Source organism: Paroedura picta, chromosome 8, assembly GCF_049243985.1.
Source record: "Paroedura picta isolate Pp20150507F chromosome 8, Ppicta_v3.0, whole genome shotgun sequence".
Classification (NCBI taxonomy): domain Eukaryota; kingdom Metazoa; phylum Chordata; class Lepidosauria; order Squamata; family Gekkonidae; genus Paroedura; species Paroedura picta.
In genome coordinates this window covers 4,486,171-4,510,685 of record NC_135376.1, presented here as the reverse complement: position 1 = coordinate 4,510,685, position 24,515 = coordinate 4,486,171, and the positions used below count along the sequence as shown (strand labels likewise).

The 24,515-nt window shown below is 49.9% G+C and overlaps 1 protein-coding gene across 3 annotated transcripts; it reads right to left on the bottom strand.

Annotated features, from left to right (window-relative positions):
- Positions 1–685: 685 nt before the first annotated feature.
- LOC143842860 (matrix metalloproteinase-23-like) lies at positions 686–19,450 on the bottom strand. Of its 3 annotated transcripts, XM_077348139.1 has the most exons (9): positions 19,274–19,438; positions 18,811–19,113; positions 17,317–17,447; positions 13,903–14,039; positions 12,754–12,921; positions 11,573–11,737; positions 9,349–9,459; positions 2,886–3,018; positions 686–1,806 (listed from the first exon to the last, which is right to left on the bottom strand). In XM_077348139.1, exons 2-9 carry the CDS (start codon positions 18,928–18,930, stop codon positions 1,578–1,580), a joined length of 1,194 nt encoding a protein of 397 aa, XP_077204254.1. In that variant the 5' UTR covers positions 18,931–19,113; positions 19,274–19,438; the 3' UTR covers positions 686–1,577. The 3 variants fall into 3 exon arrangements, 2 of the variants coding, with proteins under 2 accessions (XP_077204254.1, XP_077204255.1); XR_013233379.1 differs by having other exon boundaries at positions 1,671–1,806; positions 9,303–9,459; positions 18,811–19,450; XM_077348140.1 differs by lacking the exons at positions 17,317–17,447; positions 19,274–19,438 and having other exon boundaries at positions 18,811–18,921.
- Between the last annotated feature and the right edge of the window lie 5,065 nt (positions 19,451–24,515).

Genomic DNA, 24,515 nt, shown 5'->3' with positions numbered 1-24,515 from the left:
AACAGTGAAAAAATGGAGAAGAAGGAACAGGGTGGACACCTGTGTACTGTGACTACCCCATGTGTATTATGGCAGAGGGGCATTTCGGTGAATGTGGCCTAATTCACACAAGAAAGGAAATGACACAGAACTGGGAGGAATTGGTTGCCATGTAATCTTCCCCTAAGAAGAGTCTCTAGTCTGATTTTCCCTTCACATATCTGAGGACATGGCTCTGGAAAGCTCATCTGTAACCACTATGCCAAAATTCCCAAAGGTCAGTCCTCTCCCACACTCAACGAACCTTCCAAACCACAGGTTCTTGACATCCATATCTCCACACCCATGGCCTCATTTGCCACCATGCCACCACAACCTCCCACACAACACACACATTCAACCCCATGCCCTTACAGACTGGACAACTCCTCCCCTTCCTCTTCCCACTGCCAAGCTCTAGCGCCTATTGTATTTTTGGATACAACGGGCTTTGCCCCTAGTTCACACATAAACACCATGTCCATGCCCCTCAACCTTCCACCAGCCAAGCCTAGGAAGACCACCTCCTCTTTTATTCAGCCCCTGGTTTGATCTTTCTTATGCAGTATCTTTTTATCTCTTATTGCAAGCCATTTCCTACGATCAGGAGAAGCAGGAAATAATTTTTTTTAAATACCTTAGAAAAACAGAAGCATGGGAAAATGCAAGCATTTCCATCACATATATTTCTTCCACATGGCTTTCTTGTGATTCCCAAATGAAAGGCAGTGTTACATAATCGCCAGGGTTTCAGACTCGGAACAGGGAGAGCCAGGTTCGAACTCCCAACCGGCCATGAATTACACAAACATCTCTCCTCCCTTGCACAATGCCCAGGGCAAATCAAGGCAGCACACGCCCGCAAATTTGCCTTTTAGCCCAAATTGCAAGCATGCACTGCCTCAATTGGCCTCGGGCATTGGACGAGGAAGGGAATTCTAGGCCGTACCTATGCCATTGGGAAACCACTCACAGAAAAAGAGGTCACGGAAGAAAGACAAGGTTTTCATATTTATCGGCCTTTCAGGAGGATGTTGATTTGGAGCAAGGTCCACTATTAGCAGAAATAAGTCAATGCTGTCCATCCCGGATCCTCTCCTGTGGAGGGACTATCGTAGGATTTCTCTCCCCTGGTGAGGTTATTTATATCAGGTTGTCTCTCTCTCACAAGCATTAGGAGACAGGACCATCGAGGTCGGAAGACACGCAATGCAACATCTGACTGTAGACCCAAAATCTGTTCAGGTTGGCCACCTCAGCTCTGGACAAATTGCTGGATGTCGGGTGGGAGTTGAGGTGAGGATTTTGTCAAGGAGAACAAAACTCTGTGGTTGAGGAATCGGTCGTAATTCCAGGAGGACTCCAGGGCTCTGCCTTGAAGGACGCCAACCTCATGGGTCCCGAACCGGACCTTCTGTACTGAAGGTTTCTGGCTGCAGAAAGGACGAGCACGGAGGACCACAACGGCCGACCCCTCGAGCCACGACGGATCCAGGCGGCCAGCGCTTGCAGCGCTACCAGCTGGGATTCAGACTGTGTCTCCTCGAGAGTCGCTTCGCTCAGTGTGCACCCGCCGTGTCCTTCCGCAGCCCTGGCTTGGGGCGCAAGGAGGCCTTTGCTTTCAACTTCACCTGCCAGGAATTAACCCGGAGAGTCTGAGCACCGCGGCGGATCAAGCAGGCATAGCGCCCTTCGCTGGACTCCGTCGCCACAACACGCAGGTCCCGGTTGGGAAGCAGTTCGAAGCCCGGGAGGGAACGGAAGACCGGCTCCCCGTCTTTATACCAGCTGCAAAAAAGGTGAAAGCAAAGAGAATGGGAGGAGGAGGAGGAGGAGGAGGCTGATGGATCTAAGGCCCGCCCCACTTGCCCACTCCCGGTTTGGGAATTCCTGGAGATTTGGGGGTGGGATCTGGGGAAGGAGGGACCTCAGAAAGATACAATTGTCATAAGACGGAGCTCTTCCGCCAGGCGTTTGGTTGAGGCCAGGGCAAAGATTGACTGGAGTTACGATCTGGAGGTCCTGCCTTATTCTGTGTGTCCCATACTGAACGGGTGAGATCAGGACCAGCCACCATCCTATTCAGGTCTTGAGTTGGTCCTTGGTTGGGACCAGCTGAGTTGGATCGGGAGAAACTGGTTTGCACCACCATCTTTATGACTGCTGATTTTATGATGAATGCATTCTGTTTTAATCGGATTTTATGGGTTATACTTTGTCAAGGGAGGCGGGGTATGAATAAATAAATTAATTGATTAATTAATAAAATAAAAGCCGCCATGTTCCCCCCAGAGAAACAGACCTCTGCTTTCCAGAGAACAGCTGTAATTCTGTGAGGCCTCCAGGTTCCACCTGGAGGTTGGTGACCACATGTGTATACATTGTGGCTGTTCTTAGCATCTCCCTCTGTAGCTTTTTTCCACTGTACAGACTGGCAATGTCCCTAATGCCCACTCTCCAAAATTTGGCCTCATTCTTCTGCAAGCACAAGTATTAGGCTCCCATGAGTCCTCCTACTAGGTTTGCCAGGTCTGGGGGTGGAGACTGAGGAGGGGACGCATTTAAACGGGGCACAGACCAGCTTCTAAGACAGCCATTTTCTCCAGGGGAACTGATTTCTGTCATCTGGAGCTCCATTATAGTCCGGAGGAGAAGGAGAAGGAGGAGGAGGAGGAGAACTGATTCTTATATGCTGCTTTTCTCTACCAGGAGTCTCAAAGCGGAAGTAGCCAGCTGGGTGGACCTTGGGCTCGCCAGAGCACTGATAAAGTTGTTCTGGCCGAGCAGTAATATCAAGGCTCCTGCTTTGGAGCATCAGGCGATGTGTCTGCTCAAGACTGCAGCCTACGGTAGCCAAAGATTCTCACCTGACTTGCAAATTGGACACAGAGGCGTTCCGCCCACAACGGAAGGTGATGACTCTTCCCTTAGAGATGAATCTAAGCCGAACGAGAGAAGGCCGGGCAGGAGGCGAAGAGGACGTGGATGTAGAAGGGTGCTCTGTAAGAAGAGGAGAGAAATGCAAATGCAATGCAGTGCTTGGCAGCTGCTACAACAGCATGAGAGTTGCGAACGAAGCAAAGTCTGGAGGTTTCTGCTTGGGCTAGAAGATGCAAGGGATTTCAAGGAAGCCCTAATACTAATACTAATACTAATACTAATACTAATACTAATACTAATACTAATACTAATACTAATACTAATACTAATACTAATACTAATACTAAACTTCTTAGGAAATTTCTCAGGGGGATAAAGATAGATCTCTCTATTTTATTATTTATTTTTCCACTTGTATGCCACCCTTCCCCAAGGGGCTCAGGGCAGCTCACGACAGTCATAAATTATATGAAATCACTAATCAGTCTTAAAAATTACTAACATTAGTTTGGAATGCTGAAGATCTCTACAGTTTCCATTATTTTGAGGCTTCTTTCAGCTCTCCAGGCAAGCCCAGGGTCCATGTCTTCTGTCCCCAAACCTTAGTTAAGAGTTCTGACTGCTCTGATGGACTCAGCACAAAAACGCACTTTCTCCTTCCTCCCCCTAAGTTTTATCACCCCTCTTTTTCCTACCCACTGACCATCTCAGGCCGACTCAAAGAGGCTTTCCCTGGCTATCTCCAGTTCCTTCCTTTCTGAACTTTCTCTGAGTCTTAATTCCTCCCAGTCTTAATTCCCTGTTTAGGGAGGGGGACAGCTTGACCTTCCCATTGCTCAGACCTATTAGCATTTGAGAACAGTTGACTACAAAAGTCAATGATGTAAGCAAGGGATTTGACCTTTTCTTAAACACTAAAAAGGCAAAAAGTAATGACCACTGCAAAAACAGCACATGTCACAATAACAATTGATGGTGAAGAGACCGAATGTGTTCAAGAACTAATTTCCCTTGGATCACAACTGATGTGAGTGCCGACTGCGGCAAGGAAATAAAACGTAAAATTGCTCAGGGTTGCTCAGCAACGAGGAGCTTGAAGTGAACGCGGAAAAACAGGGACATAAACCTGACTACTAAATGTAGATTAGTTAGAGCGATCCAACTTGTGGTTGTGAAAGTTGGGTGATAAAAAAATCAGACAAGAGAAGAATCGATTCATTTGAACTCTGGCATTGGAGAAGACTTCTGCGGGCTCCACTAAGGGCAAAAGAAGAAGTAGAAGTAGAAGTAGAAGTAGAAGTAGAAGAAGTAGAAGAAGAAGAAGAAGAAGAAGAAGAAGAAGAAGAAGAAGAAGAAGAAGAAGAAGAAGAAGAAGAAGAAGAAGAAGAAGAAGAAGAAGAAGAAGAAGAAGAAGAAGAAGAAGAAGAAGAAGAAGAAGAAGAAGAAGAAGAGTTGGTTCTTATATGCTGCTTTTCCCTACCCGAAGGAGGCTCAAAGCGGCTTACAGTCGCCTTCCCATTCCTCTCCCCACAACAGACACCCTGTGGGGTGGGTGAGGCTGAGAGAGCCCTGATATTCCTGCTCGGTCAGAACAGTTTTATCAGAGCCTTGGGGAGCCCAAGGTCACCCAGCTGGCTGCATGTGGGCGAGTGCAGAATTGAACCCGTCATGCCAGATTAGAAGGCCGCACTCCTAACCACTACAAGTCTGATATATCACAGGTAGGCAACATCATGAAACTCCAGCTCACTTACATTGGCCATATCATGCGATCCAACTCAATGGAGAGAGCAATTCTGCTAGAATTGGTCAGTGGAAAAAGGAAGCCAGGCCGGCAAAGAATGCAGTGGTTGGATACGCATCTGGAATGCCACATACAGATCTGTTGGCCATAGCTGATATAGTTAGACCTTTCGTACAGTTGACCACTCCATTCTTGTACATTGGCTGGAAGGGTTGGAGAGGAATTACATTTTATTTATTTATTTGTTTGTTTATTTATTATTAACATTAAGTTAATGTTTGAGGACTGGCTGCTTGGCGGTTTCAGTCATTTTAACTGATCAGACCCAGAGTTTTCATAGAGGTACATCATGTTTCATTTTGTCATGCATGTCCCTCGGTAATTACAAGGCTACAATGCACTCATCCATAGTTGTGGGTGTTATTAACATGCAGAGGACACCCAGCTCTATATTTCATTACCCCAGCCTCCAGATGCATCCATCCTGGCCTTGAATCAGTGCCCTTATTTAATTTCTTCGTACTCTGCCTTTCTTCCCCATCAGGACCAAAACCAGCTTTACATCATTTTCACAACAACCCTGTGAGGTGGGTTAGGTTGAGAGGGTGACTGGCTCATGGTCATACTTCAAGCTTCCAGGGACAAGTGGGGGCTCAAACCCAGTGGTCCCAGATGAAGAAGAAGAAGAAGAAGAGTTGGTTCTTATATGCCGCTTTTCCCTACCCAAAGGAGGCTCAAAGCGGCTTACATTCACCTTCCCTTTCCTCTCCCCACATCAGACACCCTGTGGGGTGGGTGAGGCTGAGAGAGCCCTGATATTCCTGCTCGGTCAGAACAGTTTTATCATTGCCGTGGTGAGCCCAAGGTCACCCAGCTGGTTGCATGTGGGGGAGACTGCAGAATCGAACCTGGCATGCCAGATTAGAAGTCCGCACTCTTAACCACTACACCAAACTGGCTCTCCTAGTCATGACCTTCTTAACCACTATTATAATCGTTTAACCACTATTATATATGTGAATATAAACGTGAATATTCCAGGCGGGTCTTGAGGGTCTAAGACAGACCAAGCTGAAGCTGGATTCAGACAAGGCAGAAGAGAAACTGGTTGAGAAGCCAGATGCTTGGGGAGGGTGGTAGACAGAGTAGAGCTGGATCCATGGAGCTTTTAGGTGGAGGGGCTGGGGATTGAACCTGGGACCTTCTGTATGCTAGGCAAGTGCTCTAGCACTGAGCCACAATCCTTTCCCAATGTTTGCTTTTGCAGAGCAAAAGGCAAACCGATCCGGAGGGCTATGAACGTTCCAGAATTCTTCTTTATTGTTAAACTGTAAGAGAAAAACAGCAAGAGGCAGAACGAGGTCCCGATCCGGACCTCTTACAGTTTAATAACAAAGAAGAATTTTGAAACATTCATAGCTATCCGCATCAGCTTGCTTTTCAGTTTGGTGATACTAGTAGCTGACGGGTCTGCTTCATTTGCTTTGACATCTGCAGAGCAGCTTATGTATAGAAGTCGAAATATAAATAAATAAAATGAAGGTTTGGGGTACTCAAACTCAGCCTTGGTGTTTGAAAAACTGGCTGCCGGGATCCTTATGAGTGAGTACAAAGGAAAATACATGTAATGAAACTTGAGAAAATCCCATGAAAGGCAAACAATAAGACCAAATGCAGATTTTATTGTAGTTTATTCTGACGTCAGATTCCTTACAGAAATACTTCAAGTGTATTCAGGCTAGTAAATCCTTCCAAAATAAGCATTTAACAGCTACCAATTAAAGCTATTTTCAGGAAATGTTCCTTTCTTCAGAAAACATTTTATCGTGCCAGAAGAGCTGAACTTAGGGACAATGTTTCTCTTCCTTCTGGCTTTAATCGGTAGCTATTCAAAGCTTATTTTGGAAGATTTAATAATCTGAACATACTTGGTGGTACTTAAGTGTGGCAAAAACGTGGACCAAAGGTTTACATTTTACTAGAAGAAGAAGAAGAGTTGGTTCTTATATGCCGCTTTCCCCTACCCGAAGGAGGGTCAAAGCGGCTTACAGTCACCTTCCCTTTCCTCTCCCCACAACAGACACCCTGTGGGGTGGGTGAGGCTGAGAGAGCCCTGATATCACTGCCCGGTCAGAACAGTTTTATCAGTGCCGTGGCGAACCCAAGGTCACCCAGCTGGCTCCTGGGTGTGGGGGAGTGCAGAATCGAACCCGGCATGCCAGATTAGAAGTCCACACTCCTAACCACTACACCAAACTGGCTCTAGAAGTTACTATCTTAAAGCGAATTATAAGAAGTTATATTGTTGGTATATGACACCATATAAATAATCTAAAATGCAGAAAGGATTTTCCCATAGATGCTGGAAATGTGGAGAAGAAATACCACTTATGTACCACTTATGGTGGACATGCAAAAAAGTAAAGGAGTTTTGGCAGAAGATACATGCTGAGATCTTAAATATTTGCAAAAATACTATGCTATTGAAACCAGGATGTTATATTCCGGGTTTTCTGGACAGAGGTAAGGATAAAAAGAAAATTGGAGAAACATTTATATATTTGACTACGGCTGCATGAACTATTTGGGGGGCGGGGAATGGAGACACCTACCATTTTTCAAATGGCAATTTAAAGTGTTAGAAATGGCCCAGGTAGCAACATTGATAAAATATGTAAATGATAAACCAATTAAAGATTTTAAAATTGTACGGAAATGATGGGTTCATTCTATTAGTACAAAGACGCCAGCAGCGAGATGACTCAAGGTTATGATGACTAATGAGAAAAGACGAGCTACATATTGGTATCTGTGCCGGAGGGTCATTAAAACAATTAAGGAATCTTCCACGATAACCCCCGGAAGTACTTCTACCTAGTCTTTCTGCAATTGTATGTTGTCTGAAATGAAGTTGAAATCAATATATTTTTTTAAAGGGTCCTTTCTCTTATTTGCATCTGGTTCACCACAGTTTCCCCCACTCCCAGGGCACGGCTGGACAAGCCACAAGGAGACACATGACGCCATAGGCGGTTTGGGCCCAGTGTATCTGAGAGACCGCCTCCCTGCCTATACCCCCAAGAAGAGCCTTATTCTCCACCACCTCCAAATGGCTGCAGATCCCTGGCCCCAGAGAAGAAGAAGAAGAGTTGGTTCTTAGATGCCACTTTTCTCTACCCAAAGGAGGCTCAAAGCGGCTTACAGTCGCCTTCCCTTTCCTCTCCCCACAACAGACACCCTGTGGGGTGGGTGAGGCTGAGAGAGCCCCGATATTCCTGCTCGGTCAGAACAGCTTTATCAGTGCTGTGGTGAGCCCAAGGTCACCCAGCTGGTTGCATGTGGGGGAGTGCAGAATCGAACCTGGCTCGCCAGATTAGCAGTCCGCACTCCTAACCACTGCACCAAACTGGTTCTCAGATCTCAACAAGGGCCAGAGCCTTCTCGGCCCCCACCTGGTGGAACGAGCTCCCAGAGGAGATCAGAGCCCTGCTTGAGCTTCCACAGTTCTGCAGGGCCTGCAAAAGGGAGCTCCTCCACCAGGCATCTGCTTGAGGCCGACCGACTCGGAACATCTGCTGTTCCCCCCCTCAGACACCCTCCCATGGCTGAACAATTTGATCTCCCGAGGGGTACATCAGAGTTGTCATTTGTGTTGTGATTGTTACCTGATATATTGTTGTGATGTTCCATGATATTTGTGCAACACTATCGATTGTCATAAAGTTCTATGCAATTTTGTGCAACGTTCCATGTACACCTCCCAGAGCCGTAGGGAAGGGCGGTATAAAAATCCAAATAAATAAATAAAATAAATAAACGATCGTTTGAAGACCACTCAGAAATTGCAGTTGGTCCAGAGGGCAGCATCCTAATGGACGGCAGGGGCTGCCCGTTGAGGAGACACCCTGCCAACTTTACAATCACCTCGTTGGTTGCCATTTTATTTCTCAGTTCCAATTCCAAGTGCCGTTTATGGTCTTGGAAGCCCTTCATGGCTTAGGGCAGTGGTTCTCAACCTGGGGGTCAGGACCCCTTTGGGAGTCAAATGACCCTTTCACAGGGGTCGCAGCTTGGCTGGGGGGGGGTGCCACCTACACAACAGCCTTGTGGGGTAGATCGAGATAAGGCATTTGTCTGTCTGGAGCAGCGAAAAAGAGCGAGATCGGCATGGTGGGACAAGAGGCAGAACTGAACTGAGAAACCCCGGGGAAAAAAACAATCATGAACAATGGATCTTCACTCCATTGCTCAGTTTTGGTTTAATTTCTGTGAAAGAACCCTTGCGTAATTTTATGGTCGGAGCTCACCACAACAGGAGGAACTGCATTAAAGGGTCGCAGCATTAGGAAGGCTGAGAACCACCGGCCTAGGGCCTGCATATTGAGAGGACTGGTTCTCCTCATGTGTCGCTGTGTGCCAGTTCAGCCTGAAACCATTTGGTTGGCCCTTCATTACTTGGTGAGTCTGTTGTCGGTAGGGATGTCAGCTCCGGGTTGGGGGTGGAGCCATGAGTGGGTGGGATCTGGGGGGAGGAGGGGCTCAGTGGAGAAGACCGCTACGGAGCCCCCCCCCCCCGCTTCAAAGCAGCCATTTTTGCCAGGGGAACTGATCTCTTTGGTTTGGAGATGGGCTGTAATTCTGGGGCATCTGCAGGTCCCACCTGGAGACTGGAATCCCTAAGTTGTAGGATGGGGGCAGACTCTCACCGAAGCAGGCGTTACAGATCCTCGGGCAGTGCCGTTTCATGAAGTCCCGCCGGCGCCTACAGAACCCCTGCTGGGCCCATGCTGGGCACTGTCTCTTCTCATCCACGCAGCCTGCAAGGGAGAGGAAAGGGAGCAGGAGGGTGGGAACGTGGACCGTGCTGTCCTCTCCCCAGCTAGTTAAGAGGTGATGACAGGAACAAAAGATAGGATCAACCGTAAGGGTAGAGGAGATGCTGGTTTGACATCATCCAGTCCAGCCCCTGCTGGCTCAGCTTTCCCCAACAAACTTTTATAAACAAGCTTAGTAAGTGATATGGCTCCCAGGGCTCAGGTGGATGACAGGGGAGATGAGGCATCTTGTTTGGGCCCTAAACTGCAAATTCCTGTCTCATGCAGCCTCACGTTGCCTTGGGCCATGCCAGGATGAGAGTTTAACCCTTCCAACCCCACTCCGCTCTGCTGTTCAAAACTAGACTGCTTTGGGAGGACTTTAAAGGGGAAAATATGTGTTTTGGGACATGACTTCCTTTGAAATTCTAATAGGGAAGTGGGGAAGCTAATTTCAATAGTGAACCGAAAGGGAGGCTGAGAAATCAGCAGTAGCTGAATGTGCTCTAAGGCAATCTGGACATAATATCCGATTTGAAGAACTAATGGACACCAAAAGAGAGTCTGAAAACTAATAAATCCTGGTTACCAGTCCTAAAAAATACCAGAATAAAGAAACACGGGATTCTAAAAACATCTTGCAATAGTTTATCAGATGGGACAGGCAAGAGATTGACTAATGGACTTTCTAATGAACTCCACCCAGACAAGATGAGATCACATCCCAATGTACTTGCTAATGAACTCCACCCGGCAACTATTCACACACTTCACACTTTGACATGGAGAGATACCCATCTTTCCACATCCTACCTCTGCAGATTAGGAGCCTTAGAGGTTGAACAGTAAAAGAAAAGACTAAATATTAAGATACAAATATTTATTCCGCTCATGTGTACATTTTAAATTTTAAAAGCATCAACAGTAGTCAAATGCACAAATCCGGAGCATATCAACACATGGATAAATGACCCCAAATGCGTTTCGACCCCTCTTGAGGTCTCCCTCAGTTGTCCAGCATTTGTGTGATGCAGGACTGGGGACTATGAGGTGGCCAAAGAATCTTGCCATAGCCCTCTCTCAGTCGGAGTGTGTTTTCCTGTGCCTCATAGAATGTGTCACTTAGTCCCCAAAAAAGGGAGGGACACTGGGCATTTCAGCAATATGCCTACATGAATTCAACATTACTTCAACATGACCCAAAGGCAACAGCGGAACCCTGAATTGCTCCCCTATTACCCATTGAAGGAGACTCACTTTCTCAGTCCGTTTGGCCTGCAGGGTGGGATGCCACCCTCCAGGGGACGTCTGGAGATCTCCTGCTTTTACAACGAGCATCCAGACGACCAAGGAGAAGACGGCAGCTTTGGAGGATGGACGCTCTTGCGTTCTCCCCTGCCGAGGTCCCCCTTCTCTTCAAGGCCCACGTCCCCAGGCTCCGCCCCTCAAATCTCCAAGGACGTCCCAACCCAGAGTGCAGCGGGAGGAAACAAACTGCTAACTTCTTCACCTATGGTCGCCAACCTCCAGGTGGCGGCTGGAGATGTGACAGATGCGTTCCCCCTGGAGAGAAATGGCTGCTTCGGAAGGTGGAGTTTAAGGCATTCTACAGCAGGGGTAGTCAACCTGTGGTCCTCCAGATGTCCATGGACTACAATTCCCATGAGCCCCTGCCAGCAAATGCTGGCAGGGGCTCATGGGAATTGTAGTCCATGGACATCTGGAGGACCACAGGTTGACTACCCCTGTTCTACAGCACTGAAGCCCCTCCCCTCTCAACACTCCCCCCTCTCCAGGCTCCACCCCCTGAAATCTCCAGGTATTTTCATATCCAGAGCTGGCAACCCTGACTTTGAAGCTATGGGACGATCCCCACCAGGAAGAAATTGCATGGTAGGATTTTCCTTTCAGAAACACGCCTTTCCCAAGCTGTTAGCTGAATTGTGGTTGACAGTGTGGCTTAAAGCTCCCCCCCTCCCCCTGTCAGTGTGGCCTGCAGAAGGAGACGGGAGGGGAGGGGACTGCCAGTTTCTTTCCCCTCACAAGGAAAGCGGACACAGACTCCACGCTGACCAGCTTTGGAAAACCCCCTGCCAGGTGGGCTCCCCCTCCTCACCGTAGAGCCGCTGGATGGCCCAGACGTCGTCCTGGCCGATGCGCCACGTCCTGCTGTGCGTGGCGTTGGGATGCATGAGGGCCCGGATGTCCCGGGAGTGCCACAGGCCCAGCGCATGGCCGATCTCATGAGCCGCCACCTGCACCAAGTCGTTCAGCCAGACGCCTGCAAGAGGGAAGCAAAGCCGCAAGGAAGCTCTGGAGGGCCCTTCCGCCCGCCATCGTGTCCATCTGTCAAGTGAGGTTGCCAAACTCCATGTGGGGCCTGGAGATCTCCTGGTGGGGCAACTGACCTCCGGATTACAGAGATCGGTTTTGCTCAAGAGAACGGCTACTCTGGAAAGAAGACTGTATGACCCCATGCCCCACTGAGGTCCCGTCCTTTCCTAAACCCACCCACCCTAGATTCCTCCCTGAAATCTCCAGGAATATTCCAACCCAGAACTGGCAACCCTACCGTCAACTCTCTTACGTACAAGCCGCATCCGAAGAGACAATCCCACAGGGAAAGTTCCAGAAGGTTTTAAATCCCTCTAGAAGTAGCGTCTCAGTTGCCACCTGCCTTTAAGAGGTGTCTCAGTCCGGTTAGAGCTGTTCTCCCAGAGCAGTTCTGTCAGAACTCTCTCAGCTCCCCTTGCCTCACAGGGAGAGGAAGGGAAGGCAATTGTGAGTCGCTTTTAGACTCTTTCAGGGAGAGAAAAGTTGGATATAAAAACCAAATCTTCTTCTAGTTGCCTCTTTCTGCACTTTTTCCATTGCTATAACTTTTTTTTTTTGAGGTGCGGTGACCCAACCTGTACGCGGAACTGTATTGATACCACAGTAATGTTTTTTCACGAAGAAGAAGAAGAAGAAGAGTTGGCTTTTATACCCTGCTTTTGAGAGGAGTCTCAAAGCGGCTTACGATTGCCTTCCCCCTCCTCTCCCCTCAACAGACACCCTGTGAGGGAGGGAAGGCTGAGAGAGCCCTGAGAGAAACTGCTCTGTGAGAACAGCACTAACAGGACTGTGACCAGCCAAGCTGGCTGCATGTGGAGGAGCAGGGCATCAAACCCAGCTCTCCAGATCAGAAACCGCTGCTCCTAACCACCCCACCATGCTGGTGAAGAACTGCAGTGCCCCAAGCAAAATCAATCTGCCATTTGCCATTGACAAAAATCATCGCTTCCCCTTCCCGGGTACCTTGCTTCCAACTGAAGCGCGAGCGGCCCAGAATCCAGAACTCGTGGTTATCGAAGTGGATCTCCCCACTTGGCGGGAGGAAGGCGTGAGCGAGTTCCCCGTTGAGCCCGTCAAAGCAGGGGTGGAGAGAGGAGAACCAGCAGTCCGTGTGGTTGAAGGTGTAGAATCCTGCCGAGAAGAAGAAGAAGAAGAAGGGAGAAGAAGAAGAAGAAGAAGGAGGAGGAGGAGGAGAAGGGAGAAGAAGGAGGAGGAGGAGGAGAAGGAGAAGGGAGAAGAAGAAGGAGGGAGGAAGGAGGAAGGAGGAAGGAGAAGGAGAAGGAGAAGAAGGAGAAGGAGAAGGAGGAGGAGGAGGAGGAGGAGGAGGAGGAGGAGGAGAAGGAGAAGAAGAAGAAGAAGAAGAAGAAGAAGAAGAAGAAGAAGAAGAAGAAGAAGAAGAAGAAGAAGAAGAAACGTCATGGCCATACACCTTTGCCCAAAGTTGCCCTTCTGTTACTAGCCCTACACTAGGCTATGCTATAAATTAGTGATTCTCCACCTTCCTAGAGCCACGACCCTTTAATACAGTTCCTCATGTTGTGGTGAGCCCCAGTCATAAAATTATGCAAGAGTTCTTTCGCAGAACAAAGCAAGCAAAGCAAAGCAGCAATTCTCCTGGGTGGTGGTGATCTTTTTGATTTGGAGATCACTTGTGACTTTAGGAGATCTCCCTCCCATTCCTTTTTCATTGAGTGTGAACTCAACCTGGCCATCGCAGGCCACTTTTCCTTCCTGACTCTTCCCGGGTTAGTTAAAAGAAAATTAAAATATATATTTAAAAACATAAATAAATAACCTGGGACTCTGAGGTAACCCAGCGGTTACTAGTCACGCCGATTGAGAATGACAGCTTTAGCTGTGCAAAGCTAGCGATAGTCCTTGAGAGACTGTCGGGAACAGAAGCACCAGAATTTCAGCTCATCTTCAGATGTCAGAGAACAGTTCCCGGGAGAAAATGGCTGCTCTGGAGGGGGGACTCTGTGGCCTATACCCCCCCCAAATCCTACCCACTCCCAGCTCCACCCCCAAAGGCTCCAGGTATTTCCCGACCCAGACCTGGCCACCCTAGCCCACCCCCTGCCTCCCCCAATTTCCTGCCCCTAAAGCTCTCACCGATAGTGATGTCTGCCTGCTGGGTAGGAGGCAGGCGCCGGAAGGTGAGGGGCGAAACATCGCTCCACATGCGGAAGGCCCTGCCGATGGCTGTTTCGGTGTCCCCCTTGTTGAGAGTGCTGGGGAACTGCACGATCCTGCAACCATGGAACCAGCAAGCAAAGAAGCATCCGTCACAGGGGTCCCAGAGACAAGGCACCCTCACCCCCTACACGCACACACACCTCACAGATACCAGGGTGCCAACCCCAGGTTGAGAAATTCTGAAGCTATGGGCTAGGATGGGAGGGAGGCATTTCCTGCATTCTGTGGGATTCCTGCATTCTGTACGGGGTTGGACTAGATGACCCTGGTGGTCCCTTCCAACTCTAGAATTCAACAGAGTAGACTAGCACAGACTCTATCCTCTAACATTGCCATTGTGAGCCGTGACTCACAAAAGCTCCACCCCTGCAACAAATTTTGTTAATTTTTATTTGATTTTTTATTATGGGAAACTCAACCTGTTTCATTAAGGTGTGGCTACACTCTTGCTCTTTCTGCAGACAGACGGACATCTTGGCCTGTCTCAGCCTTTTTCAACTTTTTTTTGCCATTGAGAAACTCCAGAAACCTTTCCCAGGCTTCGAGAAACCCCAGAGGTGATGCGATCGTGCAGAATATGGTTGGGAAGCAGAGCTCTGGACACACCCACCTGAAGCCCCTCCCCTTCCCACCCACCGGTCCATCATCGGCTATTTTGGGAGGAGGAAGCCAGATCGACATGATCATATATGGTCATATCACCCAATTATGGTTTAACAAAAATGTAAATATATATATTTAAAATGAATTAAGTCCCACCCATTCAGGAAACCCGGATGGAGAAACCTTGATCTATCTAAGTGAGCCACGACTCACGGAAGCTCCTGGATCCCACCACCCCCTCTGAGGAGAAGGAGGGTGGTGGAAAGCAAAGAGCATTCTGATGGCCAGCTGTATGGCCATGGAGAGGTGTTGTGAGCCCAGATCCTCTTAGGGAGGACTCCTTGGAGGAAAAGCCTTGCCAGCAGCTCCCAGTTTCACCTGAGCCTCAGCTGGAGGGGAGCTTAGCCCAGCCAGATGTTCAACAGGCAGACAGCTCTGACCAGCATGAGGGAATGGAGCTGTGAACAAACCAGGGCTAAGATTCCAAAGTTGTTGCAGAAGCTCCTTATTCCTCTGCCCATCCTCCAGCTGCAGCTCTCTGCCTGGCTCACCTGAGCCAATTAAGCAATTCCAGCTGTGTGCTAGAAGAGAGCTCCAATCTAAAAGGCACTGCACCATGTTAGCAAGACAGCTGCTGACTGCAGAAAACTGGGAGTCATCACAGAGTGAGGACTGAGTAGCTGCTGACAGCCTATATTAACTTGAGGCTGGGAGGCCTGGGTTGTTGACACAACCTGTGACTTGCTCCTCCTGCTGATGACCTTATACTGCCTGAAGGAACCCTTGAGTCACTGGACTGAGTTAACACATTCATTGCATTCTGTCTGTCTTTTGGCATTCTGTTTTTGAAATACTGATTCTTTCTTCCTCCCTTGTAGCTCATCTGTGCTTCCTTCCAGCAGAGAACTGAAGCTTGAGACCAACACAAGAGGCAAAGGAAGCAGCTGACTTCCTTTCCTTGCCTGGGGGAGATGGAGGATGGGAAGAGAATGAGAATGGGACAATTTACCAGGAACAGAGCCTTTCAAAGAGGCCAGCACCTCTTCCACCCAGCAAGCAGCAGGAAGAGAAAGAAAAGGACAGATAAGCCCCACAATTAGACATCATTGGAAGAGTACTCTCTCCCTACTGGCAGCACACCCCCAGGAAGGCCCAATCAGGTAGGGAGTGCATTGTCTGCATGCAATCTAACTAACTGGCCCTCGTTAGCAGAGTGTTCTCTTCCTATTGGCTGCACACTCCCAGGAGGGCCAATCCAGTAGGGATTGAGTTGTCTGCACGCAGTTTGAACTGATTGGCCCTCATTGACAGAGTGACATTTGCTGGCAGGGGCTCATGAGAATTGTAGTCCATGAACCTCTGGAGGACCGCAGGTTGACTACCCCTGCTTTAGAGGATATTTTCAATTAGGGTTGCCAACCTCCAGGTGGGGCCTGGAGATCTCCCACAATTACAGCTGATCTCCAGACAACAGAGATAGGTTCCTCTGGAAGAAATGGCAGCTTTGGAGGGGGGGGGGCTCTGTGGCATTAGACCCCCCCCAACTTGAGGTCCCTCCACTGTCCAAACCCCTACCCTCTCTGAGCATCCCCCCCCCAAACCTCGAGGAATTTCCCAATCCAGTTTGGCAACCCTCCTTTTTACTTCGGTTTTACTTGTTTTTTTTTTTTGCTGTTATAATGCTTGTTTTAATGGTTAGCCTCCTTGTGGCTCCAGGGAGGGCAGAAAGGCAGCATTTATTTATATTTATTTATTTATATGCCTCTTGTGGCACAGAGTGGTAAGGCAGCCATCTGAAAGCTTTGCCCATGAGGCTGGGAGTTCGATCCCAGCAGCCGGCTCAAGGTCGACTCAGCCTTCCATCCTTCCGAGGTCGGTAAAATGAGTCCCCAGCTTGCTGGGGGGTAAACGGTAATGACTGGGGAAGGCACTGGCAAACCACCCCGTATTGAGTCTGCCAAGAAAACGCTAGAGGGCGTCACCCCAAGGGTCAGACATGACTCGGTGCTTGCACAGGGGAGACCTTTACCTTTACCTTTATTTATATGCTGCCACTCCCAGGCCTGCCATCTCTCAGCGGCTAACAACCAGAATCAAACATGCAATAAAAAGTTACACAATACAATCACAATACCTTTTCCCAGACCCCTAACCCCCCCACCCTAATCTGCCAGCATGGTGTGGGTTTCAAGTGACCGGCTGGGATGTGGGAGAACCAGGTTCGAATCCCTACTTTGCCATGGAAGCTTGCTGGGTGAGCCTAGTCTACCTCACAAGGTCGTTGCTAGGGCAAAAGGGGGGGGGAGGAGAGCAGTGTAAACAATTTGGGGTCCCTCACTTGGGAGCAAGGGGAGGTATGAATGAAATAAATTAATAAAATAAAATGAGGGAGGGTCCAGACTGTGCCAATCCAAGCACAGACCAATAAAGCACACAATAATGCTGTGGAAGGGCCGTGGCTCCATGGCAGAGCATCTGCTTGGCATGCAAAGGTCCCAGGTTTGATCCCCAGCATCCCCAGTTAAAAAAATCAGGCAGGAGGTGATGGGAAAGATTTCTGCTTGAGACCTTGGAGAGCAGCTGCCAGTCTGAGTAGGCAATACTAACCTTGATGGCCAGACTCAGTAGAAGGCAGCTTCGGGTGTTCATGTATTGGCTCTGGGAGCGTCTGTCTGATGGGCTATGTTCATCCCTAAGCTATGGCAAACTGGTGCACATAGCACTCACCTGTATGTCAAATTCACATGGTCCCACTTGTAGCCCTGAGGGCTGATGGCGTAGCGCTTACTCCTCGACAAGGCCTTGCCAGATCCCGGGATCCCAGGGGCCACCGCTACAGACGGGGCCAGTTCTCCACCCTGCAAAGCATGAAGGCCGCTGGTGATCAGAGCTGGCTGTTTGGTGGTGTGGCAAGCCATGGGTGGGAGAAAGCCACCAGGCATCCCGGGCAAACCTGAACGTTACAAATCCCCTTTGCAATGAAGAAGAAGAGCTGGTTCTTCTATGCCGCTTTTCTCTACCTGAAGGAGTCTCAAAGTGGCTTCCATTCGCCTTCCCTTTCCTCTCCCCACAACAGACACCCTGTGGGGTGGGTGAGGCTGAGAGAGCCCTGATATTCCTGCTCAGTCAGAACAGCTTTATCAGTGCTGTGTCGAGCCCAAGGTTACCCAGTTGGCTGCATGTGGGGGAGTGCAGAATCGAACCCGGCATGCCAGATTAGAAGTCTGCACTCCTAACCACTCCGCCAAACTGAATCAAAGCCCTCAGTGATCAGAGCTGGCAGTTTGGTGTTGTGGGAAGCCGTGGGTGAGAGAAAGCCACCTGAACGTTACTAATCCCCTTTGCAAAGCCCCACAACGGACATGCTGGAGCGGTCACCCGGGAGAGGGGCAGCAGAGACAGTCTGCAGGAGAACAACTAGAAAAAAGTCCAGGAGCAACTTAAGAGACCAAGAAGATTGCGCGGGGGGGGGGGGGTCTGATTCTCGAAAGCGGATACTAGAAAACCTTGTTAGTCTTGAAGAGGCTGCTGTCATGGTTAAGAGCAGCGGTCACTAATCTGGCGAGGTGGGTATGATTCCCCACACCTCCCTGTGCAGCCAGCTGGGTGGCCTTGGGCTAGTTACAGTTCCTGCTGAGCAGTTCTCTTAGAGCTCTCTCCATCCCACCTACCTCGCAGGGTGGCTGTTGAGGGGAAAGGTGTTTGGAAGCCACTTTGTGACGCCTTCAGATAGTGAAAAATGGAGTATTTAAAAAACAAAACAAAAAACAGCTGCTGCTTTTTTTGGAAGCTGAAATGCTGACTTAGAGGGACCTCTGAGAGCCAGGTGGTGACCTCTAACCTGGAGAACTGAGCTTGATCCCCCACTCCTCCACATGGAGCCAGCTGAGTGACCCTGGGAAACTCAGTTCTCTTAGATCTGTTTCACAGAGCAGTTCTCTTAGAGCTCCCTCAGCCCCACCTACCTCACTGGGTGCCCGTTGTGAGGGGAGAAAGGCAATGGGATTTGTAAACTGCTTTGGGACTCCCTTTAGGTAGTGAAAAGCGGAGGATAAACCCCCCCCCCCAGCTCCTCCTCCTTGTTGTCTTTGATCCTTTCAAGCACAACAAAAAACGTTTCCTCTTTGCAGGGTGCTTCTCCCCTCCGCTAATAAAAACACACCCAAATTCACCCCGAAACCTCCACCCTAAGAACCACATTTTCCCCAGGGCTTTGCTCACCTTAGAAGCACCGCTGTCATTTTGCAGAATCCAAGGGACCGCCGGCAACATCGAAAGCAAGAGCAGAGCCAGTGTGGCCCGGTGCCACCCGGGCATTTGGGGGCACGAAAGGGGCCCCATAGCTGACCCTTTCGCCCAGGGACCAAACGTGGCACGGCCAGTCCCCTCCCCGCGTTCCTCGAATTCACCGGCCGCCGCTTCTGCTGCTCCCCCACGGAGACAGAGCGTGCTGTGAAGGAGCCTGCCTGACTCTGCTCCGCAGCCGGCCCCCGTCCTGCCAGATTGGATCCATCTGTCCAAGATCTACAGGAACAAAGCAAGCCTCTGCTACAGCTTCCAGATGGAGACCCCCATCTCTTCCCTGCCATCCAGAGGTTCGCCGGCATGCCGCTAAAGAAGCCGCAGCCGCAGAGTCTGGCTCGTGGACGGCCTCCCCCGCAAGAGACGTAGCAAAAACCACCACCTGAGATGACTTTTTGAAAGTAGATTGTAGACGCGTTCATGGAAGGTCGCCAGCCAAAGATCTGATCAGCCTGGACAGCAAAGGAAACCTTCTGTGTCCTGGAACCAGCAAGTGGTTGAGCCCTGCTGGAGGGGGCCCGGAGAGAGGAGAGCCAGGTCACGTCGTGGTTAGGAGTCGCAGCCTCTAATCCAGAGAACCGGGTTTGAATCTTCCACTCCTGCATCCGTGGAGCTTGTTGGGTGATCTTGGACCAGCCCTGGTTCGTTCAGCCCCTCCTCCTCTCTCACACAAGGTGCATGTTGTAGGGAGGTGGGACGGCGATATTCTGGCCACTTTTGAGACTCCTTGTGGTAGAGAAAAGTGGGTTATAGATGTCGGCAGAGCTTAAATAAGCAAATGAGCAAATGTTGGATGCTTAAACAATAAATAGCTTTATTGAGCATTGAAGCAACTCGGTGAAGAGAGAAAGAGGACAGCTTGCCTTATAGCTTAATTTGCAAAGCTGCTCTCGGGATGGTCCCGGCTTTCACATTGAGGCATAACACGATTACCCAGACATCTCTGCACAGCCAGGAACGCTTCTTATGAAGCACCATTGGGCCAGGGTTTTGCCTTTTTCCGTACCTGTGTCAAAGGCCGCCTTTTACAACCTTTTGACTGTGGAGGAGCTCCTGGACTCAGTTTTCAGGCTTCAAGGAGCCCCGGAAGTGATGTCAGGTGGCCACACCTCCCTGCCACGCCCCTGGAAGTGCCATGTTGCTGGAAGGGACATCACCACTTGTCTTAACAGGCAGGCTCAAGAAGAACTGCCCCGTGTGTGTTCTGTGGCTCCATGGACTTCTACATGGCAAAGGTCCCTTTTAATTTTAATGCTAACCCTTCTGTGCTCCTTAGGAATGTGGTTAATGTTCTTAGTGCTCTAAGGCAGGGGTAGTCAACCTGTGGTCCTCCAGATGTCCATGCACTACAATTCCCATGAGCCCCTGCCAGCAAACGCACCCAATCCAAGCTTGTAGCATCTGGTCTGGGGTGACCAACCCCAACTTGGGAAATAGGCAGGAGTTTTGGGGGATTGAGCCTGTGCAGAGTAGGTTTGGAGAGGGAAGGGGCTCCCGTGGGGTCTAATGCTGCCGAGTCCCCCTTCCAAAGCAGCCCCTTTCTGCAGGAGATCAGTTGTAATTCCGGACCCACAGCTGCAACCATAACAGGTTCTTGTAGACAAGCCTCCATTCTGTAAGGAGGTCTCCAGTGAATGGGCAGTTCTGCTGGAACCCCGGGAGAACTCCAGGCCCCACTGCCGGTTCCAGCACTCAGGTCTTCCTATTGCCCGACCCCATCCCCATACAGCCACACCAGACACCACATCCCAACCACCCCAAAAAAGGTTGCTATTTGATCATTGTTTTTCCTCCCTCCATTGGATGAAAGCTTCCTGTTTTGTCTGGCATTGCCCCATTAGGATCAAAGAATCACAGCGTTGGAAGGAATTTCCAGGGTCATCTAGTTCCACCCCCTGGACAATGCAGGAACCCACAACTATCTGCCCACCCACAGTGAACCCGATTTCATGCCCCAGTGATTCTCCCCCTCCCCCCCAAGAAAAAACCTCTCCAGAATCTAGCCTGGCCCGGAGGAAATTCACTTACCATCCCACAGTGGCGACCAGCAATTCCCTGGGTATGCCAGGAAGGGCCACAAGAGACCAACCCTGGCATGTCCCTTCCTGCCCACCCACTCATAAAATTGGCATTTCCGTGAGGTGGCTCTCCAGCCTCTGCTTAGAAACTTCCAAGGAAGGAGAGCCCACCACCTCCCGAGGAAGCCTGTCCCACTGAGGAAACACTCTAGCTGTCAGGAACTTCTTCCGGAGGTTTAGCCCAAAATTCTTTTTAATTAATTTCAAGCCTTCCTTATGGAACGAAGTTTCACTCAAGGAGGAAGCTTTCATGCGCATGGTACAGTGCTTCAGATATTTGTGAAGCTGACACCTTGAATGAACATAGTTGGTCTTAATGGTGCCCTTGGACGCAAACTTTGTTCTCCTGACACAAGTGCTCTGTCTGCACAAAACTTCCCTGGGATCTTATATGATTCTGGAGTTAAAATGGTGCTAGGGAGGCATTCCCCTCCCTGCAACTCATCGAGGCCCCCTCCCCCAATTCCCTTCTCCTGGTTTGCCCGCCTCCTGCCCCTGTAGAAACAAGCTGCCAGGCCAGAATCAACACCACTACAAGCACAGATCTGTGCGACGCTGGCTGGCATGCAGGTGTGTCTGCCCCAAACCTGCACGGAAGCAACTGCTAGTCTTGGCAAGGCCCGAGGTCCTGCCTGCGTTGCTTCCCCCAGGGCAGAGGCCTCCCCCACCCCCTTGAATGAGCCACTAGCACAGTTCAGAGCAGCACCATTGAATTGCAAGTCATAACACATTTTTCAGGCTTCGAGAAGCCCCAAGAAGTGAGCTTGGGTGCTTCGGCTGCTATTCACGCCCGAAGCGGCTAGTGGCACAGTGCGGGAGGGAGGGGTGGCAGCGGTGCGCTAACTGGCGCGAGCACACAGGCACAGAGCTCTGCACCTGTATGCAGGCACTGGGTCATGCACCACCACCGGCACTCCCCACGGTGCAGCGCTAGCCACTTCAAGCGTGAATGGCTGCAGAAGCGGCCGAAGCGTGCCGAAGCGCATAAACCGATGCGGGACTGGCATGATTGTGCAGAATATGGCTGGGATGCATAGCTGGGTCCATGTTCACCTGGGGCCCCTCCCCTTCCCACCCCGTCCAGGCCCATCACTGGACGATTTAGGAGTGGGGGGCAGGTCAACATGTCCATATACGGCCACATCACCCGATAAAATATGTAACCAATTTTTTTAAATGTCTAAAAATTAATTCGCTCCCACCCGTTCGGGAAACCCAGGGCGGTCAAAGAAACCCCCCATTTCATGAAGCCCTGCTCTAGAGTTAGGGCTTACGCGCTCTCCCCTTTCAATGTGTGTCTCTGCTTCAAAAACAAAGCTACAGCCTTCACGTGGAGTCCCTTAACTTGCACCTGATCTTCAATTCCTGGATATTTGGGGGCAGGGGGGGTTCCAGTTATGGTTGCCAGGTAAGAGCCCCAGTGCTTGCAGTGTGATTTCAGCTCTGTTGAAATTATTGGCTTAGACCAGGGGTAGTCAAATTGCGGCCTTCCAGATGTCCATGGACTACAATTCCCAGGAGCCCCTGCCAGCATTCGCTGGCAGGGTCTCCTGGGAATTGTAGTCCATGGACATCTGGAGGGCCGCAGTTTGACTACCCCTGGCTTAGACCAACGGTGGCCAAACTGTGGTTCTCCAAAGGCCCATGGACTACAAGTCCCATGAGCCTCTCCCAGCATGTAGTCCATGGACATCCGGAGATCCAATCCGGCCACCCAGCCTTAGACTCAAATAACACGGCCTAGGTGGGTAGCCATGTCACTCTGAAGCCAAAGAACAAAATTTGAGCCCGGTGGCTTCTTTAAAACCAACCGAGTTTAACACCGAGCTTTAGTTTTCGTGTACCCAGGAGACCCTTGTTGGTGTCGCCGGAGTCAGGCTTGTTCTAGGGTTGCACTGCCATCTGTTTGTAATTTAAATTCTACGATTGGACGTCTTTTGATTTGAGGCAGAACGCTTCTGCCATCACATATGGAGAGAGCAAATAATTATAAGCAAACACAGGCCAGGTTTGCAAGCTGGCAAAAGAGCACGGCTGCAAGGAGAGAAAGCGGGCTTTATGGATTACATCTCTACTGGCTAAACTCCCAGCCGGTTAGCTAGCCTGGACTACACTGGAATATGCTGATCTCAATCAGGCCCCTTTCCTACCTTGACTCTTCTCTTCTGCACGGATCCGACGGTGGTTCTTGATGCAGAAGTGTTGGTGTTGCTGCCCTCTTGCTGTGAGGTCACTGGCGCGCCGTCAAAGTTTGAGCAACATTGTCTGGCACCTTGTGCATAGAATCATACAGTTGGGAGGGGCCTCCTGGGTCATCTAGTCCAACCCCCTGCACTTTGCAGGACACTCACAACCCCCCATCGCTCACCCACTGTAACTTGCCACCCCTTGAGCCTTCACGGAATCAGCCTCTCCGTCAGATGGCTCTCCAGCCTCTGCTTAAAAATCTCCAAAGATGGAGAACCCACCACCTCCCGAGGAAGCCTGTTCCACTGAGAAACCGCTCTCACTGTCAGGAACTTCCTCCTGATGTTTAGATGGAATTTCTTTTGAAGTAATTTCATCCCATTTGTTCTGGTCTGTCCCTCCGGGACAAGAGAGAACTATTCTGTCATATCCCCTCTCAGTCATCTCTTCTGCAGGCTAAACAGACCAAGCTCCACCAACCTTTCCTCCGTCATGGTCTCCAAACCCCTCACCATCTTTGTTGTCCTCCTCTGGACACGCTCCAGTTTGTCTACATCCCTTTTCAACTGGGGTGCCCAAAACTGAACACAGGACTCCAAGTGAGGCCGAACCAGAGCAGAGCAAAGCGGTACCATCACCTGCCATTGGTGGCACATCTCTGCTTCAGTCCACCTCTTTTAGCTCAAGGCCTGCAGGCTGGAATTGGTCCATCTAAGATTCTTCCCCAGCCTGCAAGCAACGGATTGCCTTTATTGGCAGATGACAGAGGTTATGTGTTATGTCCTGTGGGAGGGACAGATGGCAAGGCAATATATGCTTTGTCAACCAGGGTTTCATGAACCCGTGGGAGTTAATTTTATATATATACATTTTAAATTTGTTAGACATTTATTGGTGATGGGATAGATGGTCATGTCAACCTGCCCCCCTCATGGCCAATGATGGGCCTGGAGGGGAGGGGAAGGGGAGGGACCCTGGGTGGGTGTGTCGGCTATTCTGCTTTCCCAACCACATCCTGCACGATTGCGTCATTTCTGCGGTTTCTCGAAGCCTAAAAAATGTTTCAGGAGCTTCTCAAGAGTAAAAAAGCAGAGAAGGGCTGTTCTAAGAGCATTAACAATTTAAGCATGTTTGTGTTTTGAGTGAATAATATTTTGCCTATGTCTTTTATAAAGTTTTAGGCTCCAGGGCCTGGAATTACATTTCACGGCGTACACAAAGTCGTATTTACGTCCGATTCGGCCTTGTGACGAATGGGGTTGACCCCTCCGGCCTAAGTGGCTAGGGGACAGCCATCTACCTGAGACCTCTGCCCCCAGCCCCTCCCCCCCTTCCATTAAGAACAGTATTCCAACCAGC